Source organism: Myotis myotis, unplaced genomic scaffold (assembly GCF_014108235.1).
Source record: "Myotis myotis isolate mMyoMyo1 unplaced genomic scaffold, mMyoMyo1.p scaffold_m19_p_3, whole genome shotgun sequence".
NCBI lineage: Eukaryota > Metazoa > Chordata > Mammalia > Chiroptera > Vespertilionidae > Myotis > Myotis myotis.
This window is the reverse complement of record NW_023416335.1, coordinates 145,938,679-145,958,296: the sequence shown is the minus strand read 5'-3', so window position 1 is coordinate 145,958,296 and position 19,618 is coordinate 145,938,679. Positions and strand designations below refer to the sequence as shown.

The 19,618-nt window shown below is 41.1% G+C and overlaps 1 protein-coding gene across 7 annotated transcripts in view; it reads right to left on the bottom strand.

Moving 5' to 3' along the window:
- Positions 1–15,314: 15,314 nt before the first annotated feature.
- PTPRB (protein tyrosine phosphatase receptor type B) overlaps positions 15,315–19,618 on the bottom strand; it is a 110,357-nt gene continuing 106,053 nt past the window's right edge. For all 7 annotated transcript variants that reach the window (XR_004965917.1, XR_004965918.1, XM_036298465.1 and 4 more), the window contains one exon: positions 15,315–15,601. Coding sequence is in view for 5 of the 7 variants with exons in the window: in XM_036298465.1 (XP_036154358.1) it covers positions 15,507–15,601 (95 nt within the window). In the remaining 2 variants the exon portion in view is untranslated. The remainder of the gene's footprint in view (positions 15,602–19,618) is intronic.

Sequence of the window (19,618 nt, the reverse complement as noted above, 5' to 3'; positions counted from 1 at the left end):
AAACAAGTATACAAGACGAGTGTGGATGGGAGGGAGAGTTGGAAGGGGTCGACCTCAGCGAATGTATCTCAATCAGACTGAGGATGTTTTTAGCAAAGGCCAGTTTAGGAGTACCCTAATTAAGTTAATAACAATGTACCTACCTATATAGTTTAAGTTTAAAAAATTTGGCTCTCAAAAGAAATTTCAATCGTTGTACTGTTGATATTTGGCTCTGTTGACTAATGAGTTTGCCAACCACTGGTCTAGGCCAGTGGTTGGCAAACTGCGGCTCGGCAAACTGCGGCTTGCGAACCACATGCGGCTCTTTGGCCCCTTGAGTGTGGCTCTTCCACAAAATACCAATTTCTGCGCATGGGCCACGAAGTTTCAATCTCACTGTACGTGCGCACCCACACGTGGTATTTTGTGGAAGAGCCACACTGAAGGGGCCAAAGAGCCACATGTGGCTCACGAGCCGCAGTTTGCCGACCACGGCTCTAGGCCATGATGAAAAGCTGAGCAGGGCTAAGGAAGATCCTTTGCCATGGTAAGAGGAAGGGTACTTGGTTAAACCTTGAATCTGCTGTCTGGGAGAAACTCTCTTGTCCATTGTTCTCTGTGGCCATAGTTTGACTTCTAAGAAATGCTTGCTCATCAGACTTACAGATACATCTGAATCCTGGAGAGGGGTGAGCAGTACAGCTTTGCAGGCCCCTGCCTACTGGTGCAGATTTGTAGGCGTAGGTCGATTTCCTTAGACTTGAACAAACATAGGCTTGTATAGGCCAGGATTATAGTTCATTTGCGATAAAGAGGCCAATTCCATTTTTGATGTTTGCTGATAGCTTTCAAGCCTCTTCATGTCCCTCTCCTTTCCCGCTAATCTCACCTGGGCAAACTGATTAGCAAGCTGGGGTGTCTTCTTCTTTGGTCCAGGTGGGAAGTTCAAACACACAAACTCTGCCCTGAACGCAGGAACCCTCCCCGCAGCTTCACACCCTAAGAACACAAAAGCCCAGCCAGGCAAGCCAATTTTGGATCTGCCTGGGAACATGCCCTGCTCTCCCCAGAAAGCCTCATTATGTGAATAATAAACTTTTTCATACCCTCTTGGTGTGTGTGTGTGGTTATTGGTCTCAGCATCCAAACCAAATTCGGGGTTAGGGAGTTGATCTGAGGGGTGCCCACAACATTGGTGATAAAATTTCATCAAAATCAGGATTCTGCTCTATTTGCTTTCAGTTCATATAAAAGTAACCACAGCCGAAGGGCTATGCTTATAGTTCTTAAACCAGCAGCATCTTACTTATTAGTCTGTGCTTGGCTCATACCCCCATCCCTCAATTTAATGGCAGCCACCTTGAACCTTCTGTAACAATACATTTAAGTGGGAATGCAACACCCTTTATCTTTTCTGCTGAGCTGGCTCCCATTGTCTCGCGATAATACTTAATGGAGACTCTTGAGAAAGATGGAATAATAATCTGCTATTTGGAGGACAGAAGCAGTTGAGCTGCAGGACACATTGTAAATCAGCTGTCTCACCTCAAGAATTTTTCATAGCCCTTCCAAAAGAAACAGCAAAGAGCAGCTAATGCGCATCCTAACTCTGGTTTTCTTCTACCTACTTTCCCCAGTGCTACAGGTCTGCCCTCCAGGTTGTGCCTAGTGACAGTGTACCTAATGGTTAGCCAAGCATAACAAGGGTCTCTAAATTTTCCATCCTGTGATATCTGTTTCCTCACTGCTGGCTGCCCGGCTACAATGCCAAAGCCCCATAGTTTAGATTTGTGCTATGATAGGGATATTCTTTACATTGTCTCTTTCTGAAGGGGCTCAGCTGATGACTCCTAAATCTGGGATCTGCCCTCACCTGTTCCATGCTCTGGTTGCATATTGCACAGCTCTGATGCACTCTTCGTCTCTGTCTCAAGCTTAGTGAGGGGCAGACAATGCAGTGACAGGATAAATAATGGGTCAGAATATTATCTGACAGCATGGGTGGGGAACCGTTTACCTGGCTCAGATAGTTTGTTCTGAAAAATTACTGAGCTATATCAAACAATTTGACAACCTTTTGGGAATAGATCAACATTCCCATCACATATCATATAGTCCAGATGCACTGTGCTCTTCTTGGGGCCTGGGCATGTGGGTCCTGTCTGTGGCATGGGCCACTCTTCTCACCATGAATGCAGATCTATTTTTGCTCATCCATTAGGTCTGAGCTTAAATACTCTGAAGTCTTTCCAAACCATCCTATGTAAGTAGATTTCTCCTGTAATTTTCTTCTTTACCCTACTTTCTTCATTTGTAGTACCTATTGTTGCTTATATTTACATATTTGTTTGTTTACTTGTCCATAAATACATCTATTTATCTCTCAAATACATCTATTTATCTCTCCTATTAGATGATATGATTTATGATGGTAGAACAGTGTTGGTGAAACATTTTTTCACCACTGGCACAGTGCCAGACACTAAGGTGCTAAATATTTATTGAATGGATAAATGAATGAATGCTCCCAGATCCATTATGTCCTCTGTATGTGAGGTTTTCCTATATCCTTTCTTATCTTGGGAAAGTTTACCTTACCTTCAAGGCACGAGTTCCTCCCTCCACTCTACCTGCTAAATGAATCATTTCTTCCTTTGTGCTCTCATAGCAATTTGCACATACCTCTATCATCTTAAGAATGTAGCATACATTGTAAGATTTTATCATTTGTCTTATGGTTGTTAACCCACTGATTCTTTATTCCTCCTCACCTTATGAGACAAGAAACATACCTTGCCCTGGCCAGTGTGGCTCAGTTGATTGAGCATTGTCCCACGTACCAAAAGTTTGCTGGTTAGATTCCTAGTCAGGGCACATGCTTGGATTTTGGGCTCGAGGCAGCCAATCCATGTTTCTCTCTCTCATCAATGTTTCTCTTTCTTTCTCCCTTTCCCTTCCTCTCTCTCTAAAATCAATAAAAAAAATTTAAAACAAACATACCTTATTGATTTTTGTTGTTGTTAGTCCTCATCTGAGGATATTTTTCCATTAATTTTTTTTTAGAGAGAGTAAAAGGGAGGGGGAAAGACAGAGAGAGAGAAAGATCAATCTGAGAGAGACACATCGATTGGTTTCCTTCTCAACCAGGGCTGGGGATTGAGCCTGTAATCGAGGTACGTGCCCTTGACTGGAATTGAACCTGGGACCTCAGGCTGATGTTTTATCCACTGAGCCAAACTGACTCAGGCTTGTTGATCTTTTTGTACATGACAAATATAATAATAATAACCCCAACCATCTCTTATTAAGTGCCTTCCGTGTGCACCTAAAACTTTTATCATATATCCAAAGCATACTTAACCCTGGAAAAACTCTAAATTAATGAATAAACAAATACATATTGCAATTTTGGCCTGAAAATGAAAATTTATACTAAAGATAGGCTAATGTTTTTATAATTAAATATCATAGGCTATTGTTTAAACAAATGGATAGTGGAAAAGTCACTCTATTATTATCAAATTACCCCCTAATTTAGCAACTTAAAACAGCAAACATGTATTATCTCATATAATTTCTGAAAGTCAGAAATCAGGAAGTGGCTTAGCTGTAATTCTAAATTATTCTTGGTGAAATTTTGCCTCTTAAGTAAGTGCATGGGTTATGATAACAGTGGAATATGCATAAGAAGCAGGAGTCTAGCAGAATTACAATGGGAAATTTTTGATAAGAACACAATTGTTCATTTGATGGGCATCTTAGAACAAAAAGTGACTGAAGCCAATTGTCTGCATTTTTTGAGTGGCATGAAAAGTCTTCCAAAAGAAGTCACTGGAAACTTCAGGAGTAGACTTTAAAATAACTTTAGATAACTTTCAAGAGTAGATACTGAAGCATAGGGGACTCTTGCTCTTTCCTCACTTTTTGTGAATAACCTTAAATTGGAAATGAGGGATTTAACAAGCAAACAAAGACTAAAATTGGAAATAGCCACATTTCCAGATCTTTAACACCTCAGAGAAACTTTTGAAAGAGCCCTAGAGATGTAAAACTTAAATTAAACCAATGCCCTTACAATAAAACTGTTAGAAGCAACAAAGGAGGGAAACCACTTGATAAAGATGCATGTAGATGTTGTTAGCAGATAAGATACTGGAAAACAATTGTGTTAGTTCACAAACTAAAGGGGGAAAAAACCCAGTAAGTGGACAATAAAGTTGCTCTGAGTGGGAACCAAGCACTTAGCCATTTACTCTTAAATTCACAAGTTGAAATTTCTTTAAATATTAAATGACAACCCAGACAGTGTGGCTAAGTTGGTTGAGTGTTGACCTATGAACCAGAAGATCAGAGTTTGATTTCTGGGTTGTGGGCCTGATCCCCAGTAAGGGGCCTGCAGGAGGCAGCCGATCAATGATTCTCTCTCATCATTAATGTTTCTATCTCTCTCTCTTCCTCTCTGAAATCAATTAAAAAATATTTTTAAAAATATATTTTAAAAAGAAATAATAATTAAATGACAGCTTTGCAAAGGTTTTTGGATAGTGGGCACTACAATACCAACCTTAAATGTGGCACTATTTTATCACCTTTCCCTCAGGGTCAACGAACTATTTCTGTGGTGGGCAGTTCTACTAATCCTGAAGCATTTTCCATATCCCAGCCTGTAACTTTCATCCTTGGACTTTAACCAAGGAACATTCTTTCACCCTTTGTGACACTATACCTGCTATGGTGTATAAGACTCTTTATGGCCGAAACCGGTTTGGCTCAGTGGATAGAGCGTCAGCCTGCGGACTGAAGGGTCCTAGGTTCGATTCCGGTCAAGGGCATGTACCTGGGTTGCGGGAACATCCCCAGTAGGAGATGTGCAGGAGGCGGCTGATCGATGTTTCTCTCTCATCGATGTTTCTAACTCTCTATCACTCTCCCTTCCTCTCTGTAAAAAATCAATAAAATATATTTAAAAAAAAAAAAAGACTCCTTATGCCTGAAAAGTCTACCTAAATTGGTGAATTTTTAGGGCTGAATATATCAAGGTTCATGTTGACACATTCAAACCCTATCCAAGCTTGCCCATTAACTTCTAAAAATAGTAGATAAAGGTCTAAAACCAAAAATTCAAAGCCTAATAAAAAAAAAAGACCCATCATAACTATACCAGTGCTTGTATTCCTGTCTTTCTAGTTAAGAAACACAATGGGTGAGGATGTAGATTTGTTCAGGATCTCAGGGTCATAAATAAAAAAGCCATCTGGCTCTGATCAGTGGCTCAGTTGGATGGAGCATAGTCCCTTACACCAAAAAGGTTGAGGGTTCAATCTCTGGTCAGGGCTTGTAGGGGAGGCAACCAATGATGTTTCTATCTCACATCAATGTTTTTCTCTCTCTATCTCTCCCTTCCTCTCTCTCTAAAATCAAATTTAAAAAATTCTTGTGTGAGGATTAAAAAATAATAGCCATCTGTACTTCCCTTTGATACTAAACCTAAATATAATTTCATCATGTGGTTACATGTTCTAAACTCACATCTGTGCTATGCTTTCTTTAGCAGTTCCTAGGTCAGATTGAGGTAGTTAATGCTGCTTGTGCCATCCTGAGAAAGCCAACAATATATCTTAACAATTATGCTTCAATAGTGGGCACTACAATACCAATGAAGTGTCTGTCTACTTTTTTATCACCAGTTCCTGAAATTATAGACCTGAAGTTTCCCTGAAATTCTAGTCTTACCCAGCATTTGGTTTCTAAAAGTGAGTTGAGCTCTTTCAATTTCATCTATATTCTTTTTTAATGTATTTCTATTTAAAAAAAAATTTAATGTTGAGAGTATTACAGATGTCCCCCCCTCCCCCCCAGTCCCTTGAAGCTCTCATTAAGATCCGTGAGCAACCTTATAACCATTCTTTTGAACTCTGTATCTAGTAGTTTGTTTACTGCCATTTCATTTATTTATTTATTTTTTCTGGAGATTTCTTCTGTTCTTTCATTTGTGACATGTTTCTTTGTCTCTGCATTTTTAAAAAATATACATTTTATTGATTTTTTACAGAGAGATAGGGAGAGGGATAGAGAGTTAGAAACATTGATGAGAGAGAAACATCAATCAGCTGCCTCTTGCACACCCCCTACTGGGGATGTGCCTGCAACCAAGGTACATGCCCTTGACCAGAATCGAACCTGGGACCCTTCAGTCCTCAGACTGATGCTCTATCCACTGAGCCAAACCTGTTAGGGCTGTCTCTGCATTTTGACTGCTTCCTTGTGTGTGTTACTATGTATTAGATAGACCTGCAATGTCTCCTGGAATTTGTAGAGTGGCTTTATGTAGTAGATGTCCTAGAGGGCACAGTGGCTCAGCCTCCCCAGTCACCTTAGCTGGGCCCTTTAGGTGAGTCCTTGTGTGGGCTGTGTGCACAGTCTTACTGTAGTTGAGCCTTGATTGTTGTTGGTGTCTCTGGGAAGAATTGACCTCCAGGCCAATTGGCTATGATGACCAGCTGTGGCTACAGTGGGAGAGCTGCTGTGTAGGACTTGCTTCAGTGGGGCTTTGGTGCTCACTGAGTCTGCCCCTTGAGTGTGTCAATTGTGGATGTGTAGAGTTATAATCTGGTATAGTCTGAAGCTGTCCACTGGGTGCACTGGCTCTAGAGCATCCCAGAGGCGCAAAGTCAGCCACTGCCTGGGGCCACCCAGCAGCAGCTACAGAGCAATCTGCAGATGACTACTACTTGTATTGGGCTTGGAAATGCCCAGGCGAGGCCAAGCTGTGAAGCAAGGCATGCTGGTGTCGGGCCTCTTATTGACAGGTGTGGAGCATGCTGACACCAGCTACTGCCAGTTTGAGAGATTTTAGGAAAGTCTGAAGCCTGACCCAGGAAAGGTCATTCATATGGAAAAGTCACAGCAAACAGCTTGGGTGGGGCTATAAATTGGATGAGGGGAGGTTTTAGGGAATCACCAGGGCAGAATGAACAGTGTGAGCCAGGCTGATGGAAACTCAAATATGGCTGCCAGTCACCACAGGAACAATGATCCCTGAGAGCACCCCTATCTGGGAGAAAGCCACCCACAAGTTCCGGTCCAAATGCCAGACAATCCAGTTCCTCCAATTACATTTCTGGATTCCCCTTTCACTGCTGCCCAGTGCTGGAGCCCTGGGGGATCAAGACATGTAAGTCCATGCACCAGCCCTTTAAGAGAAACTGCCTGGGTCTCCAGTAGCCTCCTTGTCACTCAGCCACAGTCCTCACTGATTTTTACAGCCTGAAGTTACGGGGGCCTCTCTTCCCAGAACTGAAACCCTGGGCTGGGGGCCTGGTGTGCAGCTAGGACCCCTTACTCCTCACAGGAGGCCTCTGCAGTGGAGATATTCCACCCGCCCCTCCCCCCCTTTTTTAAGCCACATGTGGGTGTCGGACCAGCCCATTCCCTGCCTCCACCCCTCCTACCAGTCTTGATGTGCTTTTGGGAGTGGGGAAGCTCATTTATTAAGGACAACAGTTAATCAGAATTTATCTCATGACCCTCACCTCATCGCTTCACTAATTCTCAACCATTATCTTCTGAACTTGGCTCAGTCCCAATAAATTCTGCACCTTAAGAGAATAGCCGTAAAACACTTGAGTTCAAACCCCCAAATCCTACAAGTACTCTTTCCTAGTAAATTTCTCTTTTTGAGAGACTACCAAGACTTTGTCAAGATAGTCTCCCTTGATGCCATAAATTTAATAAGCTCAGCTTTATTTGCCCAACAGCTTTTTCTGGGATCGCCAACAAAATTCATCCTGTTGGAGCCATGAAGCAGTATTTGGTTTCTTTAAAGCTTATTTACTATTATTAAGCAGATTGTCTAAATCTCTTTCTTGGAAGTGTGTAGAGACTTTGAGAAGAGTAGCTACTCTCCTGGGCCTTTTAGTTATGATAATTGGTAAGATAATGTGTGGAAAGATAATATATGCAAAATGCTTAATAGAGTTCCTGGCATAATATAGGTGTTCAATGAATGTGAGCTATATTATAATCCGCTGACTCCCCTGTTCTTCCTTACCTGGACCCCGAGCAGCCTGCAAACTGTAGGTTAATTGTCTCTGAATTCAGAGTTCCAATTCATAGGTCGTCACTGGTTTCTCACCTGGAGCGATTGGCAGGGACCATCTGCTCCTCTTCCTCCCATCCAGTGTTTTCACTCGGTTCCCCTTTAATCTCACCAGCAAGCTGAGGAATTCAATCCTTTACATTTGTCCTCCTTAACCCTGTTAAGGTGACTTTCTCTTGGGGAGAACTGTCTGAGTGGAGGGCCTCTGTTCAGTGACATTTGATTTTAATAGCAAACAGTGAAAAATACTTGCCCCTTATAATTGAGATTTCCTTTTCTGCCACTTTCCCCAAACAAATGAACAAACCTAACAACCTCTTAAAAGCATTTTGGATGGGGTCTTGGCTGAAGAGGGGAATCTTAAGCTATAAGGTTGATGAAATTGGGAGTCTAGAGGAAACCGTGGTGTAATTACAGAGCTCCAGTACCATGGGCATAAAACATAATTTAGGAAGGGGGGTGCCCGGAGAGGTTTTTAAAAATATCTCATACCTCAGAGACCAAGAGACACCAAAAACACTGCAGTATCTGCATTAGTTCCTAAAATTCTCCTTTCTGAGACAGCACATCTTAAATGCCAACTCTATGTTATTATAAAATTCAAATCTATCCTGAAATTTAAAGAGGAAACAGATGAAATAAAAATGTGTGAATAAAATCTTCCAAGGCGAAAAAACAAAAAATGCTTGAGAGCGAAGAAACCCTACAAAGATGTTTACTGTGCCCTTTATAATTATTGGGTAAAATGCTGAGCCTGGTGACTTCACTCCTTGATGGGGTGAGTGGGGTGCAGTGTTTGTGTATGTTTGGGGTACAAGGCAGAAACCTTTACTGAACCCGGAAGTTGTGTGCTGGTAAATGTTCAGCACCCAGCCAGGCGTCCTCATTCATAGAATTTGCTGATTTCCATGCTGTAAATCTGCTCACTGTGGCCGATTGCAAGCTATCAATGAGACATCACTGAGTTGGGGAGAGTGCACAACAGCACGCCATTAGATGGTATTTCAACCATGCAGATACAGTAGACCAAAAAAAACCCCTCAAGAGCAGAGACAATAGTAGAATGTGGTAAAATAATTAAGAAGTGGTGAGTTTTGAGTACCTGTGTTTCTAATATAATTTATGAAGTTATAAGTTTATCTGTTTCACTTTTTAATAATGGCTGTGTCTAACAACTAGTTCAGAAAAGTGAACATTTGGTCTCGTGGGCAGTGCTAACAGCACTGGAGTGCGTTCCTCTCTCAGTGCTTTCCTATCATGATGCACATGCAGTTGGCCATGTGGGTTATTTCAAACCTGAATATGCAACCTCCCACCCACTTTTTCTGACAAAGACCTCATCGCTAATATGTGGTCCCACTGAATCTCAGTTTCAGGCAAAGTTCCTCTCTCTGGGTGGGTGGGATAAGGTGGCCAGTGGGCTCTCATATTGAACACACTTCCGAATGGGCATTACTTCCTCCAGGATCTGAGAGGTGGGGTGGGGAGGCAACAAGGAAGCCCATGCTATTACTACTATTGCCAAGTGTCGGGACTTATTTTGAGATGATCTGTGTAGGGACAGAGCAATGGCATTTTTCCCAGAGTGATGTGGACCAGGTCAATCAATTAAATGAACGTTCCAATTCAAATGACTCATTTTGTAGGAACAGCCAATTTGTTAATATAAGAAAACCATCACATCATTTTATTAAAAACTCAAAACGTACTGCTTCAGTTTTATGAGTTATAAATCCCACGTTGGCCAAAGACATATGGAAACGCACAAAGGTGGTTTGGAGCTACTAGCGATGTTTAGCTGGCCTGCCATGTTTTCCAGGATGGTAGGGGATGTCTTCTAAGCTAATTTCATCTGCAACATCCCTATTCCCAAGTAAGGTCACAGTCTGGGGGACATTATGAGTGGATCAATGGGTGGAAGGTGTAGGCAGGGAATGTATCAGCAAAAGGAAGTGAATGTGGGGTGGGAAGCTGTTCCCAATATCTCATCAATTACTTGGTGAGGACAAGGATGGTGCAGAGCAGATTCAAGCACCTAAACCTGCTTGGAAAAGACCAGTTGTAAAATGCCCTCTTAACCCAGATAGGCTTGCTGCATAATCAGCTTCAGAAAGCTGCATCACTTTGTGGAGATTTATGAGCACCCAGTGCTGCAAACCGGCGTGTCTAAAGTGCACCCCCAGAGGAGCTCTCTCTGTGGGGATCTGTCGCTTTCTTGGGAAAATTTACACTGGTTTTCATTGCACACCGTGATGCAGCCACATCCCAGTAACACACACGTTGTAGAAGTAAGCACTTCAAAGTTCCTGCTAATTACAATTTCAGGGGCATCCGTTATTGTTTGAAGATGCTGCTTTTGATTATGCCTAAGTGTATATCTAGGGTTCCGTGTAGGTGACAAATCACATGCATTTCTGGCAAACCCCAACTGTAGAAAATACAGGATAAACCCAGATTTAGGTACGGAGAGACTTTATTTGAAAGGATTATTGCAAACAGGGTGGTGCTGGGGGAAGATTGTAGTAGGGGGAAAGGGACCACCGCAAGGGGAGAATGCTCCAACCTTGAGATCTGCAAGCATCTCAAAGATGAGGCTGAAAGGGCTGCCCTCTTACAGAGAGAAATAAACAGGCCTGAGCGAACTGGGTGTGGGGAAACGGGCTGAGCTGGCGATGGTGTCATCAGCTGATCGGGGAATGCTTTGCCCTGAGCTCAGCCTATTCTTAGGAGCGATGTTCTGGAGGGGCTGTATGCTGACTCAGATACTCCAGCAGGTTCTTTATTTCCCAGGACCCCTTTCCTCAGTGTAAAGTAGGTGCAAATTCAGAGCTCATCACAGGAGGCTTCTGAACCCAGGTCTGTCAGTCTCTGATCTTCCAGAGAAAAGACCAATTACAAATAAAAACTCAGGTCTTTACAAAGTTCTCTTTAAAGTTGGTTCCTTTAAGAAAGGTGCAAACTGCCCTGGTCAGGCGGCTCAATTGATTTGAACATTGTCTCATACACCAAAAGGTTGGTGGTTTTATTCCCAGTCAGAGCACATACCTAGGTTGTGGGTTTGATTCCCAGTTGGGGAGCTTATGGGAGGAACTGATCAATGTCTCTCTCTCTCTCTCTCTCTCTCTCTCTCTCTCTCTCTCTCTCTCTCTCTTTCTCTCCCTCTCTCAGCATATCCCTGGATGAAGATTAAAAAATAATTCTATCTAATAAAAGAGTGATATGCAAATTAACCATCACTCTGTGACAAAGATGGCAGCACCCATGACAGTGCCCATAGTGGCCAAGGCGGGATGCTGGCGGCGTTGCCCTGGCAACGTGAGCCCAGCAGGCAAGCACAGCCTGCAGGCAGCACCCAGAAGGGCCTGCTTGGCTGTTGCCACAGATACCCGAGAGCAGACAAGCATGCCTGCAGACAGCACCCAGCAGGGCCTGCTTGCTCATCGCCATGGTGTGGAGCAGGCAGGCCCCGCAGAGAGCAGAGAACCATGGGGAGTGGGCCTAAGCCATCAGTAGGATATCCCCTGAGGGCTCCCGGATTGGAGAGGGTGCAGGTTGGGCTGAAGGACCCCCCTTCCCATGCACAAATTTCATGCACCAGACCTCTAGTAATAAAATAAAAAAGGTGCAAACTTATTTTCTGAAATATGGCTATTTAATTTGATTAAATCACCATCAAAGAATTAGATGGAAAAAACCTTTAAAATTTTGCTTCATTATTTTTTATAACACCTGAGCATAGTACAAATCTACTGAATTAGATGGATGGGGCTCAGTACTGTGTGTTTTAATAGTATGCCCTCCAGGCAGTTCTCACACGCACTAGCGCTGAGGACCCTGATGGAGTGAGTGCTTGAGCACACCTGGTTTGAAATCCGGTTGCCTGGGGTGGAATCTTGGCTCTGTCATTTATTGGCTGTGACCTCTTAGGTATCAGTTTCTTAACTCACAGTTTTTGATATGGGGATTGTGTTTTGGAGAGAATTGAGTCAATTAAAATACGTTAGACTGCAATGAATGCCAGGCACTTTGTCTGTTAGTATTACATATTACTGTATTGTTATTATCATAATTTCTACAATCAGTCTCCAGTTTGTTTGCTTGGTACCCTGAAAAACCTTGTTCTCAAGCAGCTCACAGTCTAGTAAGGAAAGCAATACCAATAATGTCAATGTAATATGCCATGGCAGTGAGAAGTGTCCCTACAGGTACAGAAGCAATAATGGGGAGGAAGGGAGTTTGAGGAGACAAGTAAGGGACTTGCTCAGCAGCAGTCTCAGAGGTCAAGGGAGATCACTGCTATTATTTTTTTGAGGCTTCTAGTATAATAAAGAGTAAACTTTAAATTTAAAAAAATGTCTGGCATAGAAGTCATGCAATCACATTTTGAAGTCAGAAGGATTCAGATTGGAAGCTGAGCTTTGACACTTTATGGCCTTTGGCAAATTAATTGTCTCTTTGAGCTTCGGTGTCCTTATCTCCATAGAAGTCTAATAACTAGGGTGTGTGAAGAACTAAATTAGATGATATATAGAGAACTTTTAGAACACAGCACTTAATATGCACTAGCTACTGTTCCCATTCTTCAGCTAAGTTTTAAGCACTACCTTGGTCTTCTCCATGCCTCTACTTCTTTATCTATAAAGTGGAGACATTCACTAATCTGTATTATACAGCAGCTGAAGGTACTCAAAGAGACACTAGCTTTGAATGCTTTTTAAAAGTCAAAAACACTGTCTAAATGTTACAACGTTTAGTGTCCATCTTAGAGATGAAACATAGAGTACCCTTCTGCAGCACTGTAAGCAGGACTTAGAATGTCTTCTTTTTGAGTTAAATTTGAACATCCTTGGCTACTACAAGGGATCTGACCCTCCCAATAGCTCCTACAGATTCTAGCTCTCACTTTTAATTTTTATTCCCCCGTTGTCTTCTCTTCACAGTCTTCCACCAAAGTAGGATCCTTCATTTTATTTCTCTTCCGTCACAGTCCACCTTTATTTATTGCTGAGGCGTTCTTTGCAGGTAGAAGTGGTCTCCTTTCCTAGCCATCAGTCATGAGTGAGGAAGGAACATCTACTACTTGGGTGAAGATAGGATCAGGGGTCATTGGAACGTTCTTTAGGAATGATATATGGCTAAAATTTTATTTATGTACATTACAAATGGTATTTTCTACTGAGGTTAAATTTAGGAACGTTCCCTGGCTTTCGAACTTTTCCACTCTCAATGCCCTTTGTTTCTGTATTTGTACCATCAGTCTTTTGTTCTTGATTTTTGTTATTGTTGTTTTTTGCCTTAGCTTCTTGGCAAGCCCTCGGTCATTGAAACTTATTGGCCACCAAAAGCTTGCAGCAGGGTGGCAGATAGAAAACATATTTCATTGCTAACTCTTTCTTAAAGACTGAAATAATGCACAGTTTCTTTCTGGGATCAAGAACTCCAAGAGCAGAGAAATGTAATTTAAGTTAAGATCATTTACATAGAGGTTCTTGCATCATTACAATAAACCCCAGGAAATAATAACAATAATAATAATAATAATAATAATAATAATAATAATAATAATAAAGCTCAACCTAAGCTCTACTCAGTCAATCACTCTCTCCCATAACAGTAACATTTTCCTTGGGAGAGACTGGGCTGGGGAGATATTTTAGCGAGCTGACCTTTGGGTTTTTGGAGAGGAGGTAAATGTTTATTAACTCCTACACAGAACCATCCCTGTATGTTTTTCTCTTTTACTCAAGCTTGAATTTTACCAGTTAAGTTTACCCTTCTATTATGAATGATCCTCTTTTTTTTTTTTTGCAACATCAAGTCTCTTGTGAATTTTTTCATATTCTAGCTTTTGAACCACTTCTGGATTTTAGGTGGTTTGGTTTAATTAGCTTTAATAATATTTTATAACAGTATTATGTTAGAAAGTCATGTTCTCTCCTTTTCTATTCAATAATATTTCAGCTTGAACATTTGTGATGACTTCTGCTAAGATATGACTCTAAAATACAGTCTGATACTTGTGTACTTAATGGTTGTCTCCAGACATACGAGATACAAAACTAAGAGGCATAATCACACACGCTGTTGAAAGTTCTGCTGAAGGTTGTGTCTCAGTGTTGGAGATGGCTGTTGCACTCACTGGCTTCTGAACAGCTTTCCTATTTGTCTATATTCTGTAGACAGGTCCTTCCTATGAGTAATAGGAAGACCAGCTTAAATCCTATCACTGTCCTATTTTGCTATATCACTTTAAAACTTGGGTTTTGGTTTTCTTCATTGTTCATCCCCACAGTGGCCCTTCCAGCTCTAACATTTTATGGTTGTAATAGATGTATCAGCAAAATTACTAAGTGATTACTTCAAATTGCAATATTCTCTTTTTCTTTAAGAGGAAAATTAATGAAATAAACAGTTACTTTGGGTGAAAAAAGTCTAGCCTCATAAGTCAAATTCTTTTGTTAACCTAATTCTTTGAATTCAGAAGCTGTGTTGAATAGGATTGCTTTGATTTAACATGTAATTCTATTATTTTACATTTTTTAAAAATGAAGATTTCTGTAAGTTGTAGAAAAATGAAATACTGAAGTTGTGAAAGACATTGTTCTTTCAACCGAAATATGAGAAAGGCAAAAGGGCAAAATAATAATTCTGGAAATAGACACAGCAGCGCCTCACTGAATATCACACTGCCCACTAACGCATGGAGTGTCAGTGAAGGGCACACGGGGATACAGTTGAGGCAGCACCTCTGGGAATACACCAACACTGTGGGTAATAGGTGACACTTTGGTTGCTAACAAACTAAAGAACTAAACACAAGAATTTAGCTGGAGCCAGTTAACTTGAGAGTCTGTCCTATGCACATAATACCCTGGGTAACCAACTCAGCACTCGGGAATTAAGGTCAAGACAGCCATGCTCTTTATGACAACGGCTTAGAAAAATTTTCCCATGTAAAAGCAGTCACTTCTGACCTTTCTCCTGAGCAGAAGGATGACAGAAACTGATAAATGAGAAATAGGTGAATAGAAGACAGGACACTTTCTTTGAACAAACAGCAGTTTTATTCCTGTGCTACTGAGAAGGTGTGTAAAATACCATATAGAATTTTTGACCATGGTTACAAATATGAAAATATATTAAGCAAATACATAATTTAAATAGAAAGGGTAATGAAGTTCTTCGCTCAAACAGAGTTGGTTAGAAACACAACACTGTAAAGGAGGTACTATAGTATGAAAAAATAGAATCCATCTATTGCCATTTTAAATAACCAGATTTGCAGAGAAAGAATACAGGATATTAAAAATATAAAAGTGCTCTATTATAGAACATAAGCTCAGTTGCTGGATTTATTTACATTATTTGCTGAAGCTTCACACAAGTCGAGGAACAGTCAGATGAACCTCCATGGACAATAGTGTTATTAGGCACTGACTACTTCACATCCAAAGTCTTGGGCCAGGAGCAATTTCCACTCAAAAAGTGTATGTTGAATATCTCTAAGCCGTTCACTAATTTCTACAAGATGGGAGGAGAGAAGAGGTTAAAGACTTTGTCCTTGTACAATTTATAAGCCTGGTAAGTCCCACTGGGAGAGCCGAGATCAAGAACTCTTCAGATAAGAACATTGTGCACCTGGCTGTCAGTGTAGCTGAGACTAGGAAATTTCACCAAGGCCATGCAGACTCCCCCACTTGCAAATGGAATACTGTTCAACTCTATGACAAACGCCTAAAGCCACAATTGCCTATGTTCCTTTCTTACTGGGATGCTTATCTACTTATTCTGCTATTAAAATACATCTCAAACATAACAGAAAGCTAACGCTTAGGGTAAAAATAGTATTTCTTAAAAGAAATTACTTAAGGCAGAAAACAGCCATAACTAACCTTTCTTGTGCATATTCTAGAAAGGACACATTACATTTGTCAGACATTATTCACAGTTTTGCACAACATCTTTAGGTGTCAAATATAAGATCATGTACAGAGGCAATATAGGTTATAAAAATAACCTTTAGTAAATTTGTTAATAGATTTATTTCCATTCCCTAAACTTCTATTTTAGGAACATTCACCAACAATTTCCTTATTTTATGAATGTATCTATATAGACAACCTCTTTAAAAAAACAAAATGCTTTATTATATTGCATACATTTATTTCAAGGGAGCTCCCCTACAAGTAAAGAGTATTCTTTTAGTCAGAAATATTTCCATTGCTAGAAACATTTTTAGAACAGAACAGATTTTTGTATTATCATGGCTGCATCAAATGATACCCTGCATTTTGTCTAAAACGGCCATTTTCAAAGGCCTCATCCACTACAAGAATCTATGTTCAGAATTCCAAAATCAGTCAATTTAATCAAACACCTGGTCAAATTACAAAACCAAAGATATAGGTTCAATTGCTTCATCAGCTAAATCAGTGATTTTCTTTTTTTTTTTTTTTTAAATCAGTGATTTTCAACTGGAGTGCAGAGGTGCACTGATATGCCACAAAAATTTTAAAACACACAATACCTACTCTTGTATCCCTTAGATTATAAAATGACAGCAGCCAACACAATAGCCATCCAATGTGAATGAATCAAAATTATACTTTTTTTTTTTTTGTCAGATTGGCAAAAAATATTTTTTGGTGTGCCGCAGAATTTTAGTAATTAGTTTATGTGTGCCTTGAGATGAAAACGGTTGAAAATTGCTGAGTTGAATCATCTGGCCAACGTCATCAAAGTGATTTAATTCCCCAAAGGATAATAGGTGCTAATAGAAACATGACATTTCTAAAGAACAGTCTGGATGCACGGAAGGGCTGCCATTTTTTCCCTTCCTGATGATGTCTGGTTAGATCTCCTTTCCTAATATTTCCCTTTCCTTGCAGCATTTCATTTGCTTTCAGCAGCCATTGTTTACAGATTTTCCGTTAAAATACTCAGAAACTTAGGACATTTGGGCTGCAGTCGGTTCCACTCTTCAGAACTGAGGTAGGGCTTAGGGCTTGCTCACAGCCACCTGGAGGAGGAGCAACCATTCCTTCTTGTCACTCTGACCAATTACTTTCTTTCCTCAATGAAAAGGAACCTGGCAAGTCCTTGAACTGCTGCCTCGAACAAGCAGCTTATTTTCTGTTGTTCACCAGGTCAATTGGTTTGGCTCATGTGTGTGAACTTCAGTCTGGAGGATTCCAGAGTTGGGGCTTGGGTCCTACTACTTGCTGTCAGACACATCGGGCAGGTTATGATTTCAGGATTCTGACCTCAAAGGCCCAGAAAGCCAACTGAATGCAAAGTTAATAGATGGCCGGTCATTTTCTTAACTAAGAGGTAAGAGGAATGTTTAATATAAGAAACTGCTTCCTGAGACACTAAGGCAAGAAAATCAGACTGTGAAGTGTAACATGTGAGGTCTGTTTCTGTATTGCTGGACAACTGCTTAGTAGTTTTACATTATTTTCACACTTCCTTTTGGGTTTTCTTCCAAGACATAATAAAATTAACTAAAGATTCTCCCAAACAAAACTGTCTCCAAAATGTCTGTGTGCTGTGGTCATTTTAGTATTGAAAAGTGTAGTCATGGTGTCTCTTCTATGAGATGGAGCCTGAGAAGACTACAAAATGCTAATGAGTGTAAGGAGATAAAATGAACAGAAAATAAAATCACATTCGACTGGGAAAGCAAAGGTATTCTAAAGGAGAAGTGGGCAGGCAGGTAGTGAGTGAAAAAGAGGACCCCATAATCGTTCAGGGATGGCAAATCACGAAGGACCAATGTGTGTAGGCCCAGACAGGGAAATGTGCCTTTGAAAAATAAGATTCAAGAGCTGAAAACTGGCTGCTATCCAGAGAACAACAGAATGATGATACGAAATTGACTTAATGAGTAGAGATTAAAGGAGTTAATTATAAAGAACTTGGATAAATAATGATTAAGATGCAAGACGGGCCTCTCCCAAGGTTGGATAAGTCAGAACACTTTGAAGATGATGATTAAAGTGTGCCACACAGGTGCACAGACAGGATGCCCACCAGGACAGGAAACGGAGTGTTTACCAAGGCAGAACACGGGAAGGGATTGAATTAAAATACATCCAATTGAGCTGAATGTCAAGGAAACCTTTTTTTTTCTCCCTCCTAAATTTAATAACTAGACCAACTAGATTACGTATTTAGTCTTGGTGGCGGTGGGAGGGAAGTTAGGGAAATAATTGTTGCTAAGGAGATTTAAAATTAGATGGGTGGAGGGTAAGAATAAATATTTCCTAGATTAGACCAAAAGAACATACAGTTTTCCCTTGTCGTGTCCATTTCCACGACTCTAATTCCACCCCAGACACACCAGGTATGTGGGTGTGATTGGCTGCTACAGATGTGTAGTTTTTTGTGGTTTCAATTTTTGGTCTGTGCAGTTAATTGCTCCCTTTTCTAGATCCGGTGTTTGCTATGGACGCAGCATCAGCACTGGCCAGTGTGGCCTGGGGAAGGCTGCCCACTGCTGTGGACTGGCGTGGCCACCTCGCTGCTTCCTTGAGGCCCTCTTTCGAGCTTCACTGAAAATAGTAACAGCAGCCTAACTTTGTTATTGTGCTGCATTCCTTATGTCAGTAGAAACGTGTAGTTTCTAGGACACTGCCTAGCAGGCTGCAGGTACTTACTAGAAGTTTCCTAGATGAATGAAAAGCCAAGAGGAATTTGTCTTTCCCTGTATTGGTGTGCTTTGTGCTGAGCAACATTAGTCTAAAATGCTGCGGGTTATTTTTGTTACGTTTACCTTTCAATGCAGGGAAAGTTATTCTGACACTACATCGCCCAAATCTCTGACTTCCATTTCCTCCCTGCCACACTTACATATATCTTGTTCCTTTTCACTTTTAGAAAATCCAGCCAGTTCCCTGAAACAGAATCAAAGCCTCACACTGTCATTCACGAAGGTGCTGAGCACAAGGAAACTGTGGAAACGTGGAACCCTCCTATTATCATCTTCATTCTGACAAAGTTTCCCCCTGTTTTCATGCATCTCAAATAGCCCTGGAAACTTCTCTGGCTTGGGTGAGGACTTGCCTAGCTATAAGTAACTATTTTGGATACATGTAATGATTTTCAATTACTATACCAGTTGCACCCATTTGAGTACTTATGATGGAACTTCATGGTAGGAAGCAAAAATACACACTTTGAAAAGAGGTGTTCTCTTTGCAAATGAAGCCGTGAGATCAACAAGCTTGCTCTCTAAGTCTTCAGTTTATTCCAAAGAGATCTGCAGTGGGGAAAAGGCTAGCACTCCTGGCCCGTCCTCAGGCAGCCCTGAGGATCCGACACAGGCGCTTCCAGGTTCTCCCAGGAGGCCCCTCGGCTGCACCTGGGAGAGGGCCAGGCCCGCCTTCCGACTCACTGAAATCTAGCGGAGTCAAAACAGGCACAGATACGGAAGATCCACTTGGGAGAGTAGGTAGTGTCTTTTATATGAAAAATACCTTAAGGTGACTGTGTAATATTTGGACCTCAATGACTTACTAAGAGCCTTTTGGAAAATTT